Consider the following 21,216-nt stretch of genomic DNA (forward strand, 5'->3'; position numbering starts at 1 on the left):
GTGTGATAGTTATAGACTAACACCCGGGGTATCCAGCACACTAGTGATGTCCTAGTACAGTGTGTAATAGTTATAGACTAACACCTGAGGTATCCAGCCCACTAGTGCTATCCTCGTACAGTGTGTAACAGTTATAGACTAACACCCGGGGTATCCAGCCAACTAGTGATGTCCTAGTACAATGTGTAATAGTTATAGACTAACACCTGAGGTATCCAGCCCACTGGTGCTATCCTAGTACAGTGTGTAATAGTTATAGACTAACACCTGAGGTATCCAGCCCACTAGTGCTATCCTCGTACAGTGTGTAACAGTTATAGACTAACACCTGAGGTATCCAGCCCACTAGTGCTGTCCTAGTACAGTGTGTGATAGTTATAGACTAATACCTGAGGTATCCAGCCCACTAGTGCTGTCCTAGTACAGTGTGTGATAGTTATAGTCTAACACCCGAGGTATCCAGCCCACTAGTGATGTCCTAGTACAGTGTGTGATAGTTATAGACTAATACCCTGAGGTATCCAGCCCACTAGTGCTGTCCTAGTACAGTGTGTGATAGTTATAGTCTAACACCCTGAGGTATCCAGCCCACTAGTGATGTCCTAGTACAGTGTGTGATAGTTATAGACTAACACCTAAGGTAGATCTATAGTTATAGGTAAACTGTTATTTTTGTACCTGTTAATTCAATAGAATAAGATTAGTCTGTCTCTGTCAAAAACATGTATACACTGTTGACGGTAATATAAGTAGACCTTACTACAGGGAAGTTAGATACACACTATCCTGTATATATAATATCATCATTTCCTTAGTGCTAATATAATGCCACTAATTAACTGTAATAATGACATTTATTCTAGATGTATGTCATAACATTGTGATTTATAATACTGGTTTCAAAAGCTAATGGTGCTTTAATAATGTTAATTTAAAACAATACACCAGAGAAGTCTGAGAATAAAGAAACTTACCTTAAACTAAACCAGAACATTGTTTTGATTTCATGAGTACAACATATATATAGTATGATTGAATGTATAACATTTACCTTTCACCAGAGATGTTTCCATTTCAATGAAACTTCTTTCAAATGTGATGTGTATCAACAGATTTTATAAGGTTTAGGTTTATTTTGTTTAACATCCTATTAACAGCCACGGTAATTGCTGTCAGAAAGATTTTATAAAGATGTCTTCATCACTAAAAATGAATTCTAAAGACGTCAAAAAACACCAGAAAATTTTCAAAAAGACAACCTTGAATATTAGAAATATCGCAAAATGGTGTTCTTCAATACAAAAAAGGTTTTATAAAGACATTCAACAATACCAGAAAGTTTGCTAGTTTCATTAATCAATCAAGCATATCATCCCAAGTAGAAGTAATCCATTACAATATGATACATGATGAGTTTTGAGTGATTAAAGATTACAGTGTAATATAAAATATAAAGTTTTATAAGTTTACATTACTGATAATCACTTGTTAGCCTGGATGAAAGCCCATCACTCGTCGAGATCCTACTGCAAACTGGAATATCCAATGGAAATCCCAGCTGTTCAGCAGGTGACCACTACCTTTTCATGTCTGATTGTGAAATCAAAACCTGTTTACCTACGTGAAAGGCGAGTGTGTTATTCCATCACCACCCGACCACTCTAATCAAAACGAAAGATTACATAGCACGCTTATCCGTGTCTCCCTGAACTCAAGGTTACAATATTTGGATAAAACACTGAATCAAGAGAACACTGTATGCCTGAATTAAGGACATCTCCCAAATCATCAAGCTAGGAAATATATAAATTGACCTTGACCTTTCATCCAATGACATTGACCTTTGGTCAGTTGACTATTTGTTTAATTCCTAAGCACTTCTGTAATTTAAAATGTCATTACAAAGTACATTGTATGTACCAGTTACAAAATACCAACTTTGACCTTGATCTTTGCCCCAATAGGTCACTTTTTGTTTGATTCTGACCTTGTCAAATGTCACCTTGTTCCTGGCAAGACTTATGTATCATTACAGACACCCAACTGAAACTTGACATACATGTACAACATCCCAGATGGTGTGGCATGTCACTTTGATCAGGTCAAGAGCACAGGTGAAATTAGACTGAAAGTCACCTTCATATCTTGTCCATGTTATTTTCTCATCATTTCAGACAACTCTTAGTCATTGGGATTCACCAACACAGCCTGTGTAATTATATTACACAAGAGTGAGGGGATTAATGTCCGATGTAATTCCACTATCCATCACAAAACTGCTATTCAAATTATATCAGCATGACGGGACATCTCCATCTGAAAGTCTTGTACATGTATCTTTCCAGGTCAAATCCTGTACTGTCATTTACAACTAAAATGATACAATTATTTGATAATGTAAATTTGGTTTCAGCTTCAGATCAAATGTTCTGTAAAATAATTAACCCCTCAATGAGAAAAAAAAAACTCGGAAACAGATACAATAGTTTTTATTTACATCTCTGTATACTTACCAAACAAAAACTGATCACAAGAAAGTGTACAGGTAATTAAAATAATTTTTATCAGGATATAAAACCAAATGATACACTAGTAACTCAAGTTTTATAACAAGCATGTTACCTTTTGTGACTAGGACTAGGCATTGGCAGAAAAAAAAAACTCAACAATCGTTTATGTATCTATGAAATCATTATTGAGTGCAAAACTTGGCTAATTACAGTACCCAGGGCATTCAGTAGACCCTTGAGAGTATGTTTTTGACTCAATCTTCCTTATGAAGAGACATGTCTATTTTACAGGTGTCTTGACCCTTCATGTTTCTGAAAAATAGTGATTTGACTTCTGAATGCTAAAAACCAAGGGTCAACTGGATGCCCTGGATACCACTCTCCACAATGTAATGATTAACAGAATGTCATTGTAAAACAAACAAAAAACTGATAAAACTGTTTTTCTTGATTAACTTTCGTGAGTTGAATAAATAAATACATAAATGAGGTTATTTTTATTAATATAAGCATGAAACATGTGACTTTTTTCTTGAATACTTGTAACAGATACATATTGCTAAATAGAACTTTGTCACCGATGGAAAGTAAGGGGACATTATTACTCATTCAATAGGTGTTAAAAGGGTTACAGTTTCACATAAAATGTAATGATGCTCAAACTTTTAAAGAAATAAGTTCATATTTGAATAAACCCCAGGTAACACCTCCAGTAGATTTAATCCATCCTTATCTATAGTATATATGGTAAATACCTAATCAGAATTCTTTTACAGAAATGACTTGTCATGGCAAAATGCATAAGTGGGCACAATACACATCTGGGGACCAATGGAAAACTAATTACATTATAATTACTCAAATGACTTCAATAACAGGCTAAGTTGTATCTGAAAAAATAATTGAATTTGACATTTTACAGAGAATGCAATTTAGTACAGCAAACTAGATAAGCCCTGGCTTGCACACATCAAGGATTTAAACATCTTTCCCTGTCAGCCTATCTATTCACAAGTTTTAAAATATTTACTTCATTTTGAATACATCAATAAACAAATAATCTTTAAGGAATATGCATTACAAATACCACAATCACCCATCAGTCAAACACTCGCTTCTCACAACTCATACCCTGTCAAAAATATCTCATAGTGGACACTAATATTTCTGGGAAATCTGGAACAAAGGAAACTAGACTACAACAATATTGTACACATCCTTTGTCATTTCAGTTACAGATTGGTGGTATTATTTACATTCAAAATCATGTATCCTATGCATTACATTGGGATATTAGCGATATGCATTCAACCTAAGTATTAATAAAACCCTAAACCACCATGTATTCAGATGACACAGACAACATACAGGACATTTTTATTTCATTTGTTTGTTCCTACCTGCAGTCAACAAGTTGGAAGTTAAAATACTAATAGACAGGACAGAGTAGAAGTTCTGGCTTCGTGTGTAATTTATATCCAGGTATTCCAGAGTATCCTTAACTGTTGTCTCTCCAGATCTTTAAAGGCCAAAAGGGGGTTACAGTCACGTCAAGGTCAAGAAGGGTTACAGTCTTGTAAAGGTCATGAAGGGTTACAGTCTTGTAAAGGTCACAAAAGTTTGGTTACAATTCTGTCAAGGTCTCATAGGGTTACAACCATGCCAAGGTCACACACGGAGCCAAGTCAAGATCACAAAGGTTTACAGTCAAGTATTAGTCATACAGCGTAACAGTTAAGTCAATGTTGCACAGTTACAGTAATTAATGACAAGGTCATACAGCATAGCAGTATTTTCAAGAGAAAAGTCAAGGTCAAAGGTGACTGTGGCCATAGGGCTATCTTGGTCATATATATTATCTCAGTCGGTCACACAGGCTTACATTATGGTCAATTTTGCTCAGTAAAGCAGTCTTATATAGGATTACAGTACATTCACTGGAAGGTCAAACTGGAAATATATATATTAACATATACCATCATGGTTACATAGTAACAATACAGCTAAGATCACTTAGAAAACACACAAGAACTCAGTTAAATATGATTCATTATGAAACGATATCAAGAAGTGATCCTTCAATCATGGAAGATTTTTAGTTCTCGGCAGTCAGTAAACAGTAGTACCAGTAACCACATCACAGTGAGTACCATAACCAAAGGCCTGTGTCACAGTGAGTACCATAACCAAAGGCCTGTGTCACAGTGAGTACCATAACCAAAGGTCTGTGTCACAGTGAGTACCATAACCAAAGGTCTGTGTCACAGTGAGTACCATAACCAAAGGTCTGTGTCACAGTGAGTACCATAACCAAAGGTCTGTGTCACAGTGAGTACCATAACCAAAGGCCTGTGTCACAGTGAGTACCATAACCAAAGGTCAGTGTCACAGTGAGTATCATAACCAAAGGTCTGTGTCACAGTGAGTACCATAACCAAAGGTCTGTGTCACAGTGAGTACCATAACCAAAGGTCTGTGTCACAGTGAGTATCATAACCAAAGGTCTGTGTCACAGTGAGTACCATAACCAAAGGTCTGTGTCACAGTGAGTACCATAACCAAAGGTCTGTGTCACAGTGAGTACCATAACCAAAGGCCTGTGTCACAGTGAGTACCATAACCAAAGGTCTGTGTCACAGTGAGTATCATAACCAAAGGTCTGTGTCACAGTGAGTACCATAACCAAAGGTCAGTGTCACAGTGAGTATCATAACCAAAGGTCTGTGTCACATCGAGTATCATAACCAAAGGTCTGTGTCACACTGAGTACCATAACCAAAGGTCTGTGTCACACTGAGTACCATAACCAAAGGTCTGTGTCACATCGAGTATCATAACCAAAGGTCTGTGTCACAGTGAGTATCATAACCAAAGGTCAGTGTCACAGTGAGTATAATAACCAAAGGTCAGTGTCACAGTGAGTATCATAACCAAAGGTCTGTGTCACATCGAGTATCATAACCAAAGGTCTGTGTCACAGTGAGTATCATAACCAAAGGTCTGTGTCACAGTGAGTATCATAACCAAAGGTCTGTGTCACAGTGAGTACCATAACCAAAGGTCTGTGTCACAGTGAGTACCATAACCAAAGGCCTGTGTCACAGTGAGTACCATAACCAAAGGTCTGTGTCACTGTGAGTACCATAACCAAAGGTCTGTGTCACAGTGAGTATCATAACCATAGGTCTGTGTCACAGTGAGTATCATAACCATAGGTCTGTGTCACAGTAACCGTGTCACAGTGAGTTCCCCAACCAAACGTCTGTGTCACACTGAGTACCATAACCATAGGTCTGTGTCACAGTAACTGTGTCACAGTGAGTACCATAACCAAAGGTCTGTGATTTATATAACTAAAGGTTGATGGTTTACATTATATACATATGGTTTCTTTCTTTTTATAATCATAACCTTTTATTTAAATCAAAGTGTCTGTAACTAAGACTAACATTGTATATGACAATGTAATAAAATTCTTACAACAAAGCTTTGGATAGCAAGTTTAAGTAAATATGGTCTCCAGTTTCTGTAGTTATAACAAAAACAGAAATGTCTTTGAAGTTGTTTAAAAACAAATTTCGTGTTGTATTGTAACACAAAGTGAAAGACTTTTTGTGATAGTACCTCAAGTTGTTATTTGTCATTATAGTCCCAACACATCCCCCACAACCTGTCACGGCCTCTGATACACTGTACATGCCACAGACTTGTAGGTGATAGTGGGTTGTTACAGCAGCCTAGTGGTCGTGTAGTAGCCTGTTAAATGCATTATAAGCACTGTCTAAATCGAACAACATCTGTCGCACCTGACTGTCATCCAACTCCTCTGAGGCAGACATCCCATTAAATGTGTCCAACCTATCACAGTAAGAAAAAACACAATTTGACACTAAAAACTTAAAGAGTTTTATACCACAAATGAAATCATTTGTGACACAATCTGAAAAAATGAAAGAAAAATCACTTATTTAATGTCATTTAAAAGGTCAACGATCAATGTGAGCAATGTAGAGTTTTTATTACGACACTGTTTAGTAAAAATAAATGTTGTTTTGGAGGTTGGAGGAAAATACACAAGGAAACCAACATCCAAAAGACATCACCCCTCCTGCCAGTGCATCTCAAACCCATGTTTTAGGGAGTGGTCTGAAGCTCACGCTGTCAGCAGTCAATTGTGGGTGTACATTTCAATTATCACGGCTACTGAGGCACTCATATCTTACATGCAACAGACAAACTTTATCATTTTGATCCTTTTCAGTACAGATTTAGTTTAAAGTGATAAATAAGCCTGTACTATTGTATGGCCTTTTCTTCTTTGTACTAAATGGAAGTTAAACACCCTATAAGGACCTCCAAGTGTTTGATTTCTATATGAAACACCAGTCTCTACTTTCTTTTCATGTATATTGAAATGAATTGTTGTCAATATTTTACATATTCTAAATAATTAAAAATAGACAGAATAGATGTGTGAAACAAATAAATAAGTCGATAAATTGCAGATTTAAACAACGACTTACCAAGTCTTTACTTTGACTTTGCCTTCGAATTCTGAGGACACAATGCTTAGTCTGCTCATTGTCTCCATCAATTCCTTCAGATCTGGCTGGATCTAAATCAGACAACATTGATTCTGATGATAACATTTTGTGGCTACTTTTGACAATTACTATAGGGTGTGGTTGCCCACATTTTTAGTAATTTGGAGCAAGATTTACATGTCTCGGTGATCTGATGAAGCCCTCTGTTCAGGGAAAACTGGTAGACCAGCAATAACATGAAGCACCTCACCCTGATCTTGTTGCAGTTGTATTAAATCTTTAGTTTTCATTTTCTTACTCAATAACATTTGCAGTGACCTAATATGGAAACAATACATACCATAATAAACAGGATCAGGGCATCCAGTTGACCCTGGATTTTTAGCACTTTCAGAAGTCAAATGACTATTTCTCAGAAATCTGATCATGAAGGGTCAAAACATATGTCAAACAGACATGTCCCTTATATCTCAAGAGTTGGACCTCATTTTGGGGAGTCAAAAATCATACTCTCAAGGGTCTACTGGATGCCCTAAGGATGGTATTATTCTACATGCATTTTCCTATCAAATCTGACAATACCAATATTTTGGTGTAAATTTATATGGAGTCATAGTATGTATATTGACATGCAACAAAATTTCCATTCTCGATACTCTGTTTGTCAAATAAGAGCAAAATGAAATAATATCTGATGAAGAAAATAAATTGGACTTTAGGTAACGTCTGAATCTACATAATAACCAAACATACCTCATCCATAGCTCTGATCTCCAATCGAAGTTTGTCCATAACTGTGATGAATAACTGTAAATAAACATGCACACAGTCAACAGTTATTACCATGGCGATATGTACAATTAGCCACTGGGATTAAGGATAAACTGGGAGAGAAAATGCTTTGAATGTTAAATACAGCACTGCATACCAAGCTAGTGGGACGTCCACGTTGAGAATATTGTACATTTGGATTTAGTTGTATATACAGTGATATGGTCGCCATTAGCTTCATGATAAGGGTTTACAAACTGGATTGGTAAGTAGTGGACTAGCAAGCCAGGGGTTTCAGGTTTGAACCCCAGAGGAAGCACACTACACACTTACAGTTAATCACTTACCGATACAATGTCTGCTATACATTTACTAGTGTTTCCCTTATCATCCTTTATTGTGATTGGACGGTCATCCTTAATCCTCTCTAATGCTGCTGGACAGTCCAACTTGAAAAGGACAAATATTATATACATGTAATACTGGCCTCTATAAACCTTTATAAATTATATAGGCCACTTATTATAATCTTCCACATCAAGTCACGCAAACAGAAAGTTATGCATGTACAGGAGAGCTTCACTAGTTCAGCTATGTGTTATAGGGAAAAAGATCTTTTGTACAAAGTATGTCACTCCTCAAACTTCACACAAACTAAATGAAAAGAACACATATAACTCAGATTTCTGAATGCCACACTCCACCCTCTCACGTATAAAATTTAACAACAGTACAAGGGATGGAATTTTTGAGATATGCTATTACATGTTTTGTGCTTTATATTCCATGACAATTTTGTGAATTAATATACCAACTTTATTTCAAAGTGACCTGAGGTACGTGTTATAATAAAACCAGAGATATAAGAGATATTTATAACAAATCTGTATTGAATTATGATCAAAAGCTTACACTGTTAAAAGAAATATTAAATAGTCAATTTGTCTGAAAACTTACTCTGAATTTTTTCATGAAGGTTTCCACATTTGGGAACTCATCACTCTGGACTTGTTTAAAGGCAGCCTTGTACTGCACCAACAGTTTGGAGCAAGCTCCTGTGTACCTGTCATTAAACCATTGGTAAATACAGGTGTATCAATTGTAACCCAGGTAATTATGTGTCAGCACATTGTGTAAGTTCTTTATACTCAAACTATGGAATTAGATTGTATGAACATTATCAATTCATTCAGCCCGTGGATGTACTGTGTTGAAGTGAATGAGAATACAACCAAGGAATGAGTCTGACCAAATGAAAGTGTAAATCAAAGATAATGAATGTAGAGATCAGATCCTACTTACTCCCTCGGCTGTACAGCGTCTTTAATGTAAGCCTTCTCCAAACTCTGCAGTGTGTTTATCACCGCGTACAGATCAGCCATGTTGTCATATCTGTAATTCAGAAAACATATTATATAGATTACACTGTTCTTTACTTTATATTGTCATGGTTAGGTACACAGGTGTATACCTTTAATGTCATGGTTTGGTACACATTTTTTAACTGTGTACCTTTATAATGTCAGGGTTTGGTACAAAGGTTTGACCCTTTAAAATTTATAATGTCATGGTTAGGTACATGTGTGTGTACCTTTAGAATGTCATGGTTAGGTACACAGGTGTGAACCTTTAGAATGTCAAGGTTAGGTACATGGGTGTGTACCTTTATAATGTCATGGTTAGGTACATGTGTGTGTACCTTTAGAATGTCATGGTTAGGTACACATGTGTGTACCTTTATAATGTCATGGTTAGGTACATGGGTGTGTACCTTTATAATGTCATGGTTAGGTACACTGGTACCCGTGTGTACCTTTATAATGTCATGGTTATGCACACAGGTTTGTACCTTTAATGTCATAGTTTGGTACACATTTTTGAACTGTGTACCTTTATAATGTCATGGTTTGGTACAAAGGTTTGAACCTTTATAATGTCATGGTTTGGTACAAAGGTTTGAACCTTTATAATGCCATGGTTAGGTACAAGGGTGTATATCTTATAATGTCACGGTTAGGTACAAGGGTGTGTACCTTTATAATGTCATAGTTATGTACACAGGTGTGTACATTTTTAATGTCATGGTTAGGTATATGGGTGTCATAAGAAGGATCACAATGCAAGCATGTACAGTGACACTTGCTCTGGAGAAAAGCCTGTGTGCTATAATATAAGTACCGTATTTGACCTAATAAGGGCGCAGGTAATTGACAGTGGGGGCGTCCTTATTAAGATCAGTTATTCTGAAGTTTTATGAAACAGACTATACCTTGTAGCAGAATACCCAAGGCTGTCGAAACGGTAAAATATTCAGTCATAAAAATATTCCAAATGAAGATATCTATTCATTATCATATGTCAAGGTTAAACATCACTTGAATATTCCTGTAAACTTGTAAACCATGCCAGCTGATCTTTAGACCAGAGAATGTGTGTTCTACCATTTATGTTCAAATGGAACTCTTTTGTGTTCTATTTATAGACACAGGTGATTTCCCAGATCATATCAGACATCGTTTTCTTTGACCTAATAATTGATTTACAATGTCTTTTACTAGCTTTCTGTTCTGAACAAACAGTATTTATCAACAAGAATGAAGTCTTTTACTTTATCTTCAAATAAAGATGGTAAGTTATTATTTGTATGTGTGTTTAGTTTCGGGTGCTCTTTGCACTGACATGTCATCTGTAGGAATAGACAAAATGTGGCGAAAACTTCCAGTTACTTAATTTGCTGAAGAAAATTGAACACATAAAGTAGCAAAACTTTTCACACGAATTATGACTTTTGAACACCGTTTTGACACTCAGTCAAAGATTTATTTCCTTGAAAAAAGGTAGGGGCGCCCTTATTAGGTCAAATACGGTATAAATATACATTCATGTATATATATTTAGTAGTTTCTAGACTGTAGGATAATAAATATCTAACAATTTGATATACTTACTTAGCCCTCTCTCTTGATGTTCTGTATAATTTCACTTCCTACAAAATGAAATATGGACCATTGAAAGACTATATTAGTAATCATTTTGATCATACATACATTGTACAAGTGTATATCATATATGACATTAGAATACAGCAATTTAATTGCTGGTTTTACTTCATTCATGAAGCATTTCCTTATTCTGCAAGGTTTTATGTTATTCCTGCAGACAACAGAAAATCACAGATGAAAAAGGAACACTGTCGTTAAATACCTTGTTATGTTCCTATAAATGTACATCTAACAACAAGTAATTGAACTTGATGATGGATCAAGGTGTTGTGCCACTAACTTATGCTATGGCTACCTCGAGCTCAAATAAATACAGAGTAAAATCAAACTGAAAGTCAGTCATATGTATCCATCCTGATCACATTAAATGCTAATTATATAACCTTCTAATAAAATGCTCCAGCTTTCTTTAAGACTTATTCGAACTAGTATTATTGTGTGAACATGAAATGAACAAGTCAGTTATTCTGACTTTCACAAATTTCTTAAAGAATCATTCAATATTGATTAACTATTTACCTCATACAATGCAGGATTATTAGGTTGCACTGCAAAAAAAAAGATAACATTATGAGTTGTCATGACATTGAAACTGGTATAGAGCTATCCATATACAATTTATTATTACCAAAGGTATATACAATTACTTTTGTATTAATCTATGGTTATTCAGTTAGTGTTATCATGTCAAGCTTTCTAAGACATTACAAAATTTGGTAGCCTTTCAATTACAAAAAGAAAAATATGTGTCCCATCTGTTTTTATTACCATGATATTGTGGTTGTTCTGATTGAAGTACGGTACTTAATAGCTTGAAATTACATAGATTAGTGATTGCTTTTTTGAGGATAGAATGTAGTAGAAACTGATTGAGAATTTCATTTTGATTAAGCATCATGGAACACATGTGAATAAAACTTTGATTCATATATACCATCATATGTATATAAAAGAAAGATGCATTTGAACCCTAATAATATATTGAAAGCAGTATGTGAATGTAAATGTACTTTGTGTTGTGTAAATCTTATTACCATATGTACACTTTGTAAACATCGCCTAAGGTTTAATCATATTTAACACGCAGTGTCTTACATGTTCAACATTCTGACCTTATAGAAATATATTCAGTTGAATTGATGACAGTAATGTGATTTAATTTTGTGAAAGTCACTTTAAAACAAAACTCACTGACATTGAATTTTGTGAAATCTGCTTGGATATTTCAAACTATATTTAGAAAAAAAATACTTATCAATCACAAAAACTTATCAAAAACAATATGTGTTTTGTTTAACATTTCATACTATTGGCTACATTGTACTGATGATCAGTCATAGTAAAACAGCAAAAGAGACTGAGTGAGCTTTCAAATCAGCTGTTTGGTTCTGTCCTATTTAATTGACACACAGTATACCTGGACTTGCTTGTGGTACTTGAGAAAACATGCTCAATTTTAGTCCGTTATGGCACTTCAGTCTCAGTCAAACACACACATCAGTAATAACTAATCAAATTTCTCCATCATAACTGCTTTGACAGTCATCACTACCTTTCCATTATGAATCACTTCCGGGAATAGATCGAATGGTTATTAAAAATGAAATAAAATAAAGCGAAACAAAATTTAGGTAAAACAACTATTGTACCGTTAAGCTGTTTCTTACTTATATATTATCCACACATAAAATAATATATACTTAACTGCGTAGGATAGATAATATTTAGTTAGCATTTAAAACAAATTTAATGTATTCGTTCCGCATCTAGTTCAATTATATTCTGAAATATATATTTTCCGTCGCCATTTTATCTCGAAGCACTGACACAAATTTACGATGGGGGGATCACAGAGTGTCTTTACCGAGGAAGAACTCGACGATTACCAGGTAAGTATGTTTTTGATACAAACCTTGACAATATTTACATTTCACCTTTAATTTTAACTGATTTAAATCATTATTTTAAAACTAATCGCATCGATACTTATGAAGATGGAAGTTGTTTACAATGGTTGTCAATCAGTCAATGATATTGACATAACCAAATCGTGACCCGAAATTGGATCGACGGTTTAAAATAGATTCTAATTTTGAAGCAATTATAACAGTAGATATAGAGATCGAAATTCAGTGGTTTTGGAAGGTCTATTTTCGACTGACAAATTATTTCTAAGGATGAGAATTCAATTTTTAACAATTTCACTTTAAGAAAAGAAAATATAAATAATGTGGACTGTTTTAGCAATTATTATTGTTTTATAAATAATCTTTAATTAACGTTTTTTGTAACGTCAACAATTCCCATTTGCGCTGTAGAGCTTTTATTATTACGCAGCTAAGGGAAAAAACATAGGGAATACCAACAGGTCATTGATCGATGGGAGCCACCAATTCACAACTAACCAAACCATCATCATCCCCTGTCACAAAGGTGCTAGTTAATCTGGCACTGACAGCAAAAACCCATTATGATGAGTGCAATGAAGTGTACATGTGGGTTTTGACGCGTGAGACCACTGTTTCTTGAAAAATTTATTACATCTAGATCTGTTGCCGTGTTTGGTTTGTTGTTTCCTCATTGATGGCACACTGATCATGAAACAAAATTTGCAGCATTTTGTAAAAGCATTCAAGCTTCAGTTTATTAAACTTCGGCTGCTAATGACTATTTTTCATTAATATTGAAAGTAGGTTACACAGTCTGAATTATCAAACTTTTTTTTTTTGGTCTTGTATACATATCGATGAATTGATCACATCATGATCATGCAGATCAATTTGAAAAAAGTGTGATAGTACTTCAGAATAATTAGACAAAGATTGAATAGCCAAATGATCCAAGCCTACCCAGAAGACGTAATTTTAACTTTTTGATGAATTTGCCTAAGTTACATTGCAAAAAAATGTATATATGATATTATAACAGTGTCTTGATGAAGTACCAGTTGGCGGGCTGCAGTGGCCGAGGGTTTACAGTGTCCTGACACTTTATCACTGGCCCTCCACCTCTGGGTTGCGAGCTCTAAACCCACGTAGGGCGCACAGTTGCCTGGCACTGATCGTAGGTCGGCGGTTTTTCTCTGGGTACTCCAGCTTTCTTGCAGCTTTAAAACCTGGCACATCTTTAAATGATCCTGGCTGTTAATAAGACGTTACACAAAATAAACAACTACCAGTAGGCAATATACTATAATAAAAAATTGAAACAAAGCATCTACAAGTTATATCTACATATCATTATAAAGGATGGAGACCAGGTACTCTATCCATAACACAAATTTTCTGGTACCATAATTTATAATTACAAATTTTTGTTCCTTTTAATTTATATATATTGTTTTCTATTCAGGAGCTGACATATTTCACCAAAAAGGAAATTTTGCAGTAAGTATTAGTAACAGTTCCTTTATTTTTTAAATACATCTTCATTAAATGTTATGCTATTATCGATGTTCTAGATCTGGTTGTGACCTTGTCATGTCTATGACATTGGAATTATGTGTATTTTCCTAATACATGCAATAATTTAACATCAGGAACTCTCTCATTTTCATACTGTATTTTTCTAATTTGTTTGCTCAAGTTGAAGTTGAATGATAAATTTACATCAAATTAAAATTACATCCAATCTTGTAACTTTCAAATAGGTAGAGCAGATAAATCTTTATAATTTATAGACTTGGCTATGAGTTCTGCAAATTATTGCAGAACTTCGTCTAGCCATATATACTGTTAGAGAAAAAACTACAGCAAACAGATAATGTAAAAAAAAATAATGATATAAGGACTATATACTATATACACTTTAATAATATATGTCTCAAAGATTTTAATTGAATGTTATCGTCTTTCAGTGTGTACAAACGCTTCAGAGCATTGGACCCAGAGAAGGTATCTGAGGTCAACAAAAATGTTCAGCTGAATAATGAAACCATCTTGGAGCTCCCAGAACTGAAGGTATTTGTTTTTTGTTGTTGCACAATGGTGTTTTAAAGTCCCATTTTCTAGAAAGGTTAAACAACATGTTGCCTTTAATTCAGGTTTAATTGTACTTTATTCAAACAAAAAATATATAATTATAAAAAAAAGTTTAAATTTTTAAAATACTTTTATTTTTTTGATAAAAACAATTATTGGAATCGATTAACCGTCAAATTTTTGAATTTCATATTTTGACTCTCAGGATTTTGATGTGACTCTCAGGATTTCAGAGCTGAGAGTCACTGACTCTTGAGATTTTAATCCTACTGGATGCCCTGTGTCATGCTTATTTCCATTTTTCAGGTGAATCCTTTCAAGGATCAGATTACTAAGGTGTTCTCTTCTGATGGGAGTGGAGACATGACATTTGAGGATTTCCTTGATATGATGTCTGTCTTTAGTGATAATGCTCCAAAGAATGTCAAAGTTGAATATGCGTTCAGGATCTACGGTAAATATTTTCGTGTTTTAGCCATTATATGATGGTGATTAGACACCATTTTAGAAACACAATATAATATAATATTGTTATACATATTGCACAATCTAATTAAAATTAGACTTGTAATTTAATTAAATCGACATATTGCATGTCCTGTCACATAAATTGCTATACAGCAGAAGTATGTCAAGCACTACTACATGTAAAATTGAAGTGAGTCATGTTCGCTTTATTTGTCTGAAATAGTCATATATAGTAATAATACTGGACTGGAATATGTCATGCACCCCTTCTTAGACATGAATAAGTCAAGTACCTTTTATTACACTGAAATAAGCCATATACCCTTCTTAGACTGGAATAAGTACCTCTTATTAGACTAAAATAAGCCAAGTACCTCTTAGACTGAAATAAGCCAAGTACCTCTTAGACTGAAATAAGTTGTATATCCTTAGACTGGAGTATCTCATGTACCCCTTCTAAGACTTGAATAAGTTTTCAAGTGTCCCCTTTTAGACTGGAATAAGTCCAATACTCTTTATAACAAGGTGATTAAGTACACTTAGCATTGGAATTAGTGGAGCAACTCTTCTAGCACAATTTTCACACCCTTGCAACTATAGAATATTGAGGCATTATGTAATTAGTTGATATGGAAATGTTACGCAAATTAGATTATTTATTAAAAGTGTTGTGAATAGAACTGATGTAGTCTCACAGCTCATACCTAAAATGTTTTCTTTCCTGCAGATTTTGATTGTGATGACATGTTGTCCAGTCGGGACCTAAAGGAGGTAGTTGATCGTCTGACTGGAGAAGGACAGAAACTGGGAGATGAGGAGATGCAACAGCTCATTGATAACGTAAGATTTCCTTCACAATTTTCATTTTGTGATCTTTCTGTGCTTTGTTTTACTCTATAGATGCCTCATTGACACCCATCCTCATATGGACCTGGCTGTTGCAAAGACTAAAAACATTACATAAGTTGAAAATCATGTAGAATTTACCTGCAGATCATACATAAATTGAGTAGAAGGTTAAATTGAGTGAAATGGTACAGTTATCATATTTTATATTATATCATGTATACAGTACATTTTATATTATATTATGTATAGAGTACTTCCTGCATACTGGTTGATGATGTTTATTCATTATCTATTGATATTTTGACAGATTTTTGAGGAAGCTGATTTAGATGATGATGAGTCACTCTCCTTTGCTGAATTTGAACATGTCATTTCCAAGGCTCCTGATTTTGTAAAGTAAGATTCCTATATATAGTCTTAAGATTTTCTGTAGATTTGACCTTATGGAGCAAGATAGAAAAATACAGCATTTATGTACTAGTTTACAGTATTAGCAGTATATTTATGCATCAAATGAAATATCCTTAACACAGAAATAAATCTACCAGGTTAATTTATGCTTGGGAAAGGCTTGGAGATCTGAAAATAAGATTTGTGTATGTCCTTATATTTAACAGACTACTTCATTTGTTACAGCTCTTTCAGGATACGACTCTAAAGGACAATTATGAACATGTACATGGGACCAGCCAATAGATGTCTGTCTATAAACTACAAATGTGGCATTGAATCAGGCTAAGAACAATGACAACTACAACGGATAGAACCTTGTGATACTAGATCTGCCCCGAGTCAACCATTCATCATTTATTTTTCAACTGTCTTAATTATTTCTATGTATTTCTCACTTTTACATACCTGAACTCCTCTTTTAATATTTTTTTTTTCTTTTTGCAATCTCATGGCTACTCTTGATAAAGAACTAGAATTGTTACGAAATGTTAGACTACATTAACAAAAGAAAGAGGAGAAAACAGGTTCATTTTCACACTCCTCACTGATGAACATCAGAATGACATCTACATAGTGTATTATGATTTGCTGGTTTACTGCCAACTCCTCAGACTTTTAAACTTAAGAATGTTTCCATTGATATTGGTTTCCTGAGGTCCCTGATATTGGTTCCCTATGGTCACTTCAGCTGTAGTTCAAATGATTGAAAACTTTTTTTCATATTGTGTTTTTGTTTACTGGTTACAAGACATGACATTGTAGGTAATTCCATAATTATATACCAGATGGTATTGAGCATAATATGAGTATTAATGTTGTTAAGCTTACTTTGTGTATGTGGTCATGTGCATACCATATAAACTGTGAAACTTTTTCTTTTACGTCCAAATAAACAATATTTGTAGCTTGATTCCAGTTTTCATCAGGGAGGAACAAAGAATTATATCACAATATCTTCTATACATCTAACTTTAAACTCAAAGCATGTAAAATTTTATTTGACAAAAACACTTCTAGCTTGTACAGCAATCATTGTATGAAACATGTTTTTGAGGGTACCATCAATGTATTGGAAGGCTTAATGGTTAGGTAGAAACATGCACTGAGCATACTGATAAAGTGGAACTTTGAACAGATTCCAAATTTATTTTTGTGACAGGTCTTTATTCTTAAGTAACTATTTCTAGTTCTCAGCTTGGATTTTGTGTTTTTGTTAATTACGGTACACATGTGAAAAATTATTAGGGGTATTTTGCAATAATAGAAGTGTTTAACCTGTCCTTTTTGTGAAATGTTTGTAAAGAATGCTTAAAGTTGTGTTTTTGTATGTGTACTCTCATTCAACTCCATAGTATAGGTTGTGCCTTAAATTTGTATACATCAGGACTATTTAATTCTATTTATACAATGTATATAAGTATATATTTTTATCCTTATCCTATTCTTGATATTTCATACATAGATCATGCCAAAATCATTACCACATTTCAAGTCACATTCATGGTATGTGAAAACATATTGGTGACTGAATAAAAAACGAAGATTCTCTAAAATCATGAAACATGAGGAATTTTCAAGGAAATTCCTTGCCTGATTATAAAGAATTTTAATTATAGTATTCCAGGCATTATATCTAGGATTTAGATATCAGTTCCAATTAATACAGAGAGATACAAATATACATTCATATGTCATTGATCCAATTTCGAAGTCAGAACAAAAAAACAATTTGCATAAGTAGAGAAAATTTTCAAAATAAATTTGCTTCCAAGCTGTTGTAAAAACTAACATTGACAATCAGATAGGATGCACTGTAATATTGTTGAATTTGGAACCACCGCTTTTGAAATATGTCTGCACTTGAATGATATGTAAAGTCACATTGAAATATACATCAGTACCATGATTGGGTGTTGGTTTTATAATATTGATAGTAATAATCACTGTGTTTAACTCCATGTGTCAATTTTACATGAGATTGGTGATGATGTAACTCTTTCTTAATGTTTGAACATCATCCAGTCGTTTTACTTGTTAGTCCCACAGGAAACTACTTTGACATTTTAAATAGGTATTACCAGAATTATTTTTATGCTTCCATGATTCATCCAGTGAAATATTGGCATTACAAAGTGTGACCAATGTAACAGTGGGTATAAAGAGAATCAGGATTACCAGTACTTTAATCAGCAATTACATATTTCTATGCACAAATTGTTAAAAAAAAAAAAAGCTGCTGGTGAATCTTTGGACACAAATCTGTTTCTATTCAGAGATTTTGTATTGTACATAATTATTTTGACTTGTTATACTGAGAAATCATGTTATTGTTAAACCAATATTTGTATTCAAATCCATGCAAATTTGGAAGATTGCTGGTTGATTTTCCAATTTTCCAATAAAGACTTTATTCTGTGTTAGACATGAGATGTAGTGTTATCTGTACAGAAGACATCACCATTACTTCAATCCACATTTTGGTTCACTTTACCTAATCAGCAAGGGAAATGGCATTGTCCCATTGAGTGCAGTGTCAACTTTTCTTCTGTAACTGCTAAGCTAATTTCAACCAAATTTTACATAGCATCTGTGGCAGGAGGACAAAATATGTGTTCATTAAAAGTTAATTTCTAGTCCCCCAGCTGATCGGTTGGTGGAATCCAATGGATTGGTAAAAAAACAACTTGTACTATTGACTTATCCGGCATCAAAAGACCCACATAAGCCAGGGTACAGCTTTTGTTTGGAACTCCTCCAATCAGTGAATTTGAGATCAACAGAATGTTTTATTGATGTTTGAAAATCTGTTGAATTTATACCCAATCTCCAGGGAGCGCTGATTTATTGATATTAAAAAATACTTGAATTATCAATATTCATAAATGGATAGCATTTATTAATATCAATAAATGAATTATTGAAATCACATTTGAATAAATATATTATTGATAACCAATATTCCATTAACATTAAAAAAGATATTGATATAAGTTTAGTTTTAGTATTAATAAATGAATTATCAATATCAATAAATGAATTTTTAGCCCACCATCATCAGATCGCTATTTCTCAGAAAGTGCTGAAATGATCTTCTCAAATTTCATATGTAGGTTTCCCTTGGTTCCTAGTTATGCATATTGCATTTTGGGACCAATCAGAAAACAACATGGCCGACAGGCAGCCATCTTGGATTTTGACAATTGAAGTTTGTTATTGCTATTCCTCAGAAAGTACTGAAGGGATCTTTCTCAAATTTCATATGTAAGTTCCCCTTGATCCTTAGTTGTGCATAATGCATTTTGGGACCAGTCGGAAAACAACATGGCTGACAGGCAGCCATCTTGGATTTTGACCATTGAAGTTTGTTATCTCTATTTTCTGAAATTTCATATGTAAGTTCCCCTTGATCCCTTGTTGTGCCCGACTATTTCTCATTTTGGGTCCAATTGAAAAACAATAAGGCCGACAGGCAGCCAGCTTGGATTTTGACCATTGAAGTTTGTTATCGCTATTTCTCAGAAAGTACTAAAGGGATCTTTCTAAAATTTCATATGCAGGATCTCCTAAGTCCGTTGTTATGCATATTCATATTGCATTTTGGGAGCAATCGGAACACATGGCCGACAGGCAGCCATCTTGGATTTTGACCATTGAAGTTTGTCATCTCTATTTCTCAGAAAGTACTGGAGGGATCTTTCTCAAAATTCATATATAGGTTCCCCTTGATCCCTAGTTGTGCATATTGGATTTCGGGATTAGTCGGAAAACAACATGGCCAACAGGCAGCCATCTTTGATTTTGACAATTGAAGTTTGTTATCGCTATTTCTCAGAAAGTATTGAAGGGATCTTTCTGAAATTTCATATATAGGTTCCCCTGGTTTGAAAAGTACTGGAGGGATGTTTTTCAATTTACACAGATTAGTAAGAGGAAGGTAAAAATAGAGAGAAGATCAATCTGATATGAAACCTATAAAGATCATTGAATGGTGGGTGCCAAGATCCCTCTGGGATCTCTTGTTTTATTTTTAAATACAGTGTACAATGTATATAGAGGATATTGAATGGTTTCCCATTTAATATTATATATATTTTACGAGTATGACAACATTAAAAACATCGAAAAATTAATAGTGTAAAAAGAGCGGGAATCAGTAACATAATTCATGACGTCATCTCTGTGTGACGTTTCTCCACGTTCACTTGACGGCGCCATTTTGGAGCTGTTATCGGCGAATCTGTGCATGAATAGCTAACGTCAAGTGGGTACTTTGTCAAAAAATAGTCTGAATATTTCAGAAATACAGCAATATAATATCATTGATAAAAAATACCTTTTTTTTCAAATACCTGTATATCTACTTAAAAAATAACATTGTGCATGTAGGAAGCCTATATAGAAAGATCTATATTTCCCTTCTCGCTTCATTTAAGGAATTGCGCGCAAAAAAAAGATTAATGATGAAAAGAGAGGTCTCAGAAGCTACACGCGTGCCTGAGCGGAAAATATAGCAATGAATTATAGTGTAATGGTAGCATGATACCTATATATGTGTGTGTCCATTTAGGAGTAGGCTCCCTTGTTTATTACCGTGGCGACATTATTCGAAATTCGTATTAATCCGCCAACCTTTAAATAT

General features: G+C 34.2%; 2 protein-coding genes across 2 annotated transcripts; one reads left to right on the plus strand and one right to left on the minus strand.

Annotated features, from left to right (window-relative positions):
- Window positions 1-2,472: 2,472 nt before the first annotated feature.
- LOC117325768 (vacuolar protein sorting-associated protein 28 homolog) lies at window positions 2,473-12,404 on the minus strand. The gene is made up of 9 exons (XM_033882217.1): window positions 12,245-12,404; window positions 11,347-11,375; window positions 10,774-10,811; window positions 9,128-9,217; window positions 8,783-8,888; window positions 8,173-8,274; window positions 7,808-7,861; window positions 7,034-7,125; window positions 2,473-6,368 (listed from the first exon to the last, which is right to left on the minus strand). The coding sequence occupies exons 1-9, from the start codon at window positions 12,273-12,275 to the stop codon at window positions 6,248-6,250; spliced, it is 663 nt and encodes a 220-aa protein (XP_033738108.1). The 5' UTR covers window positions 12,276-12,404; the 3' UTR covers window positions 2,473-6,247.
- Window positions 12,405-12,618: 214 nt separating this feature from the next.
- LOC117325769 (calcium and integrin-binding protein 1-like) lies at window positions 12,619-18,999 on the plus strand. The gene is made up of 7 exons (XM_033882218.1): window positions 12,619-12,716; window positions 14,179-14,213; window positions 14,684-14,786; window positions 15,114-15,261; window positions 16,003-16,115; window positions 16,432-16,520; window positions 16,761-18,999. The coding sequence occupies exons 1-7, from the start codon at window positions 12,666-12,668 to the stop codon at window positions 16,780-16,782; spliced, it is 561 nt and encodes a 186-aa protein (XP_033738109.1). The 5' UTR covers window positions 12,619-12,665; the 3' UTR covers window positions 16,783-18,999.
- The last annotated feature ends 2,217 nt before the right edge of the window (window positions 19,000-21,216 follow it).

This window comes from Pecten maximus, chromosome 4, assembly GCF_902652985.1.
Source record: "Pecten maximus chromosome 4, xPecMax1.1, whole genome shotgun sequence".
Taxonomy (NCBI): Eukaryota; Metazoa; Mollusca; class Bivalvia; order Pectinida; family Pectinidae; genus Pecten; species Pecten maximus.

Coding starts and splice junctions, on each gene's coding strand:
- LOC117325768 (XM_033882217.1), bottom strand. CDS start 12,275: ATGTTTTCTCAAGTACCACAAGCAAGTCCAG. Junction 8,889..9,127: donor GACGCTGTACAGCCGAGGGA/GTAAGTAGGATC, acceptor GTTTAATGACAG/GTACACAGGAGCTTGCTCCA. Junction 7,126..7,807: donor AGATCAGAGCTATGGATGAG/GTATGTTTGGTT, acceptor TGTCTGATTTAG/ATCCAGCCAGATCTGAAGGA.
- LOC117325769 (XM_033882218.1), top strand. CDS start 12,666: ATGGGGGGATCACAGAGTGTCTTTACCGAGGAAGAACTCGACGATTAC. Junction 12,717..14,178: donor AAGAACTCGACGATTACCAG/GTAAGTATGTTT, acceptor TTTTCTATTCAG/GAGCTGACATATTTCACCAA. Junction 16,116..16,431: donor TGCAACAGCTCATTGATAAC/GTAAGATTTCCT, acceptor ATATTTTGACAG/ATTTTTGAGGAAGCTGATTT.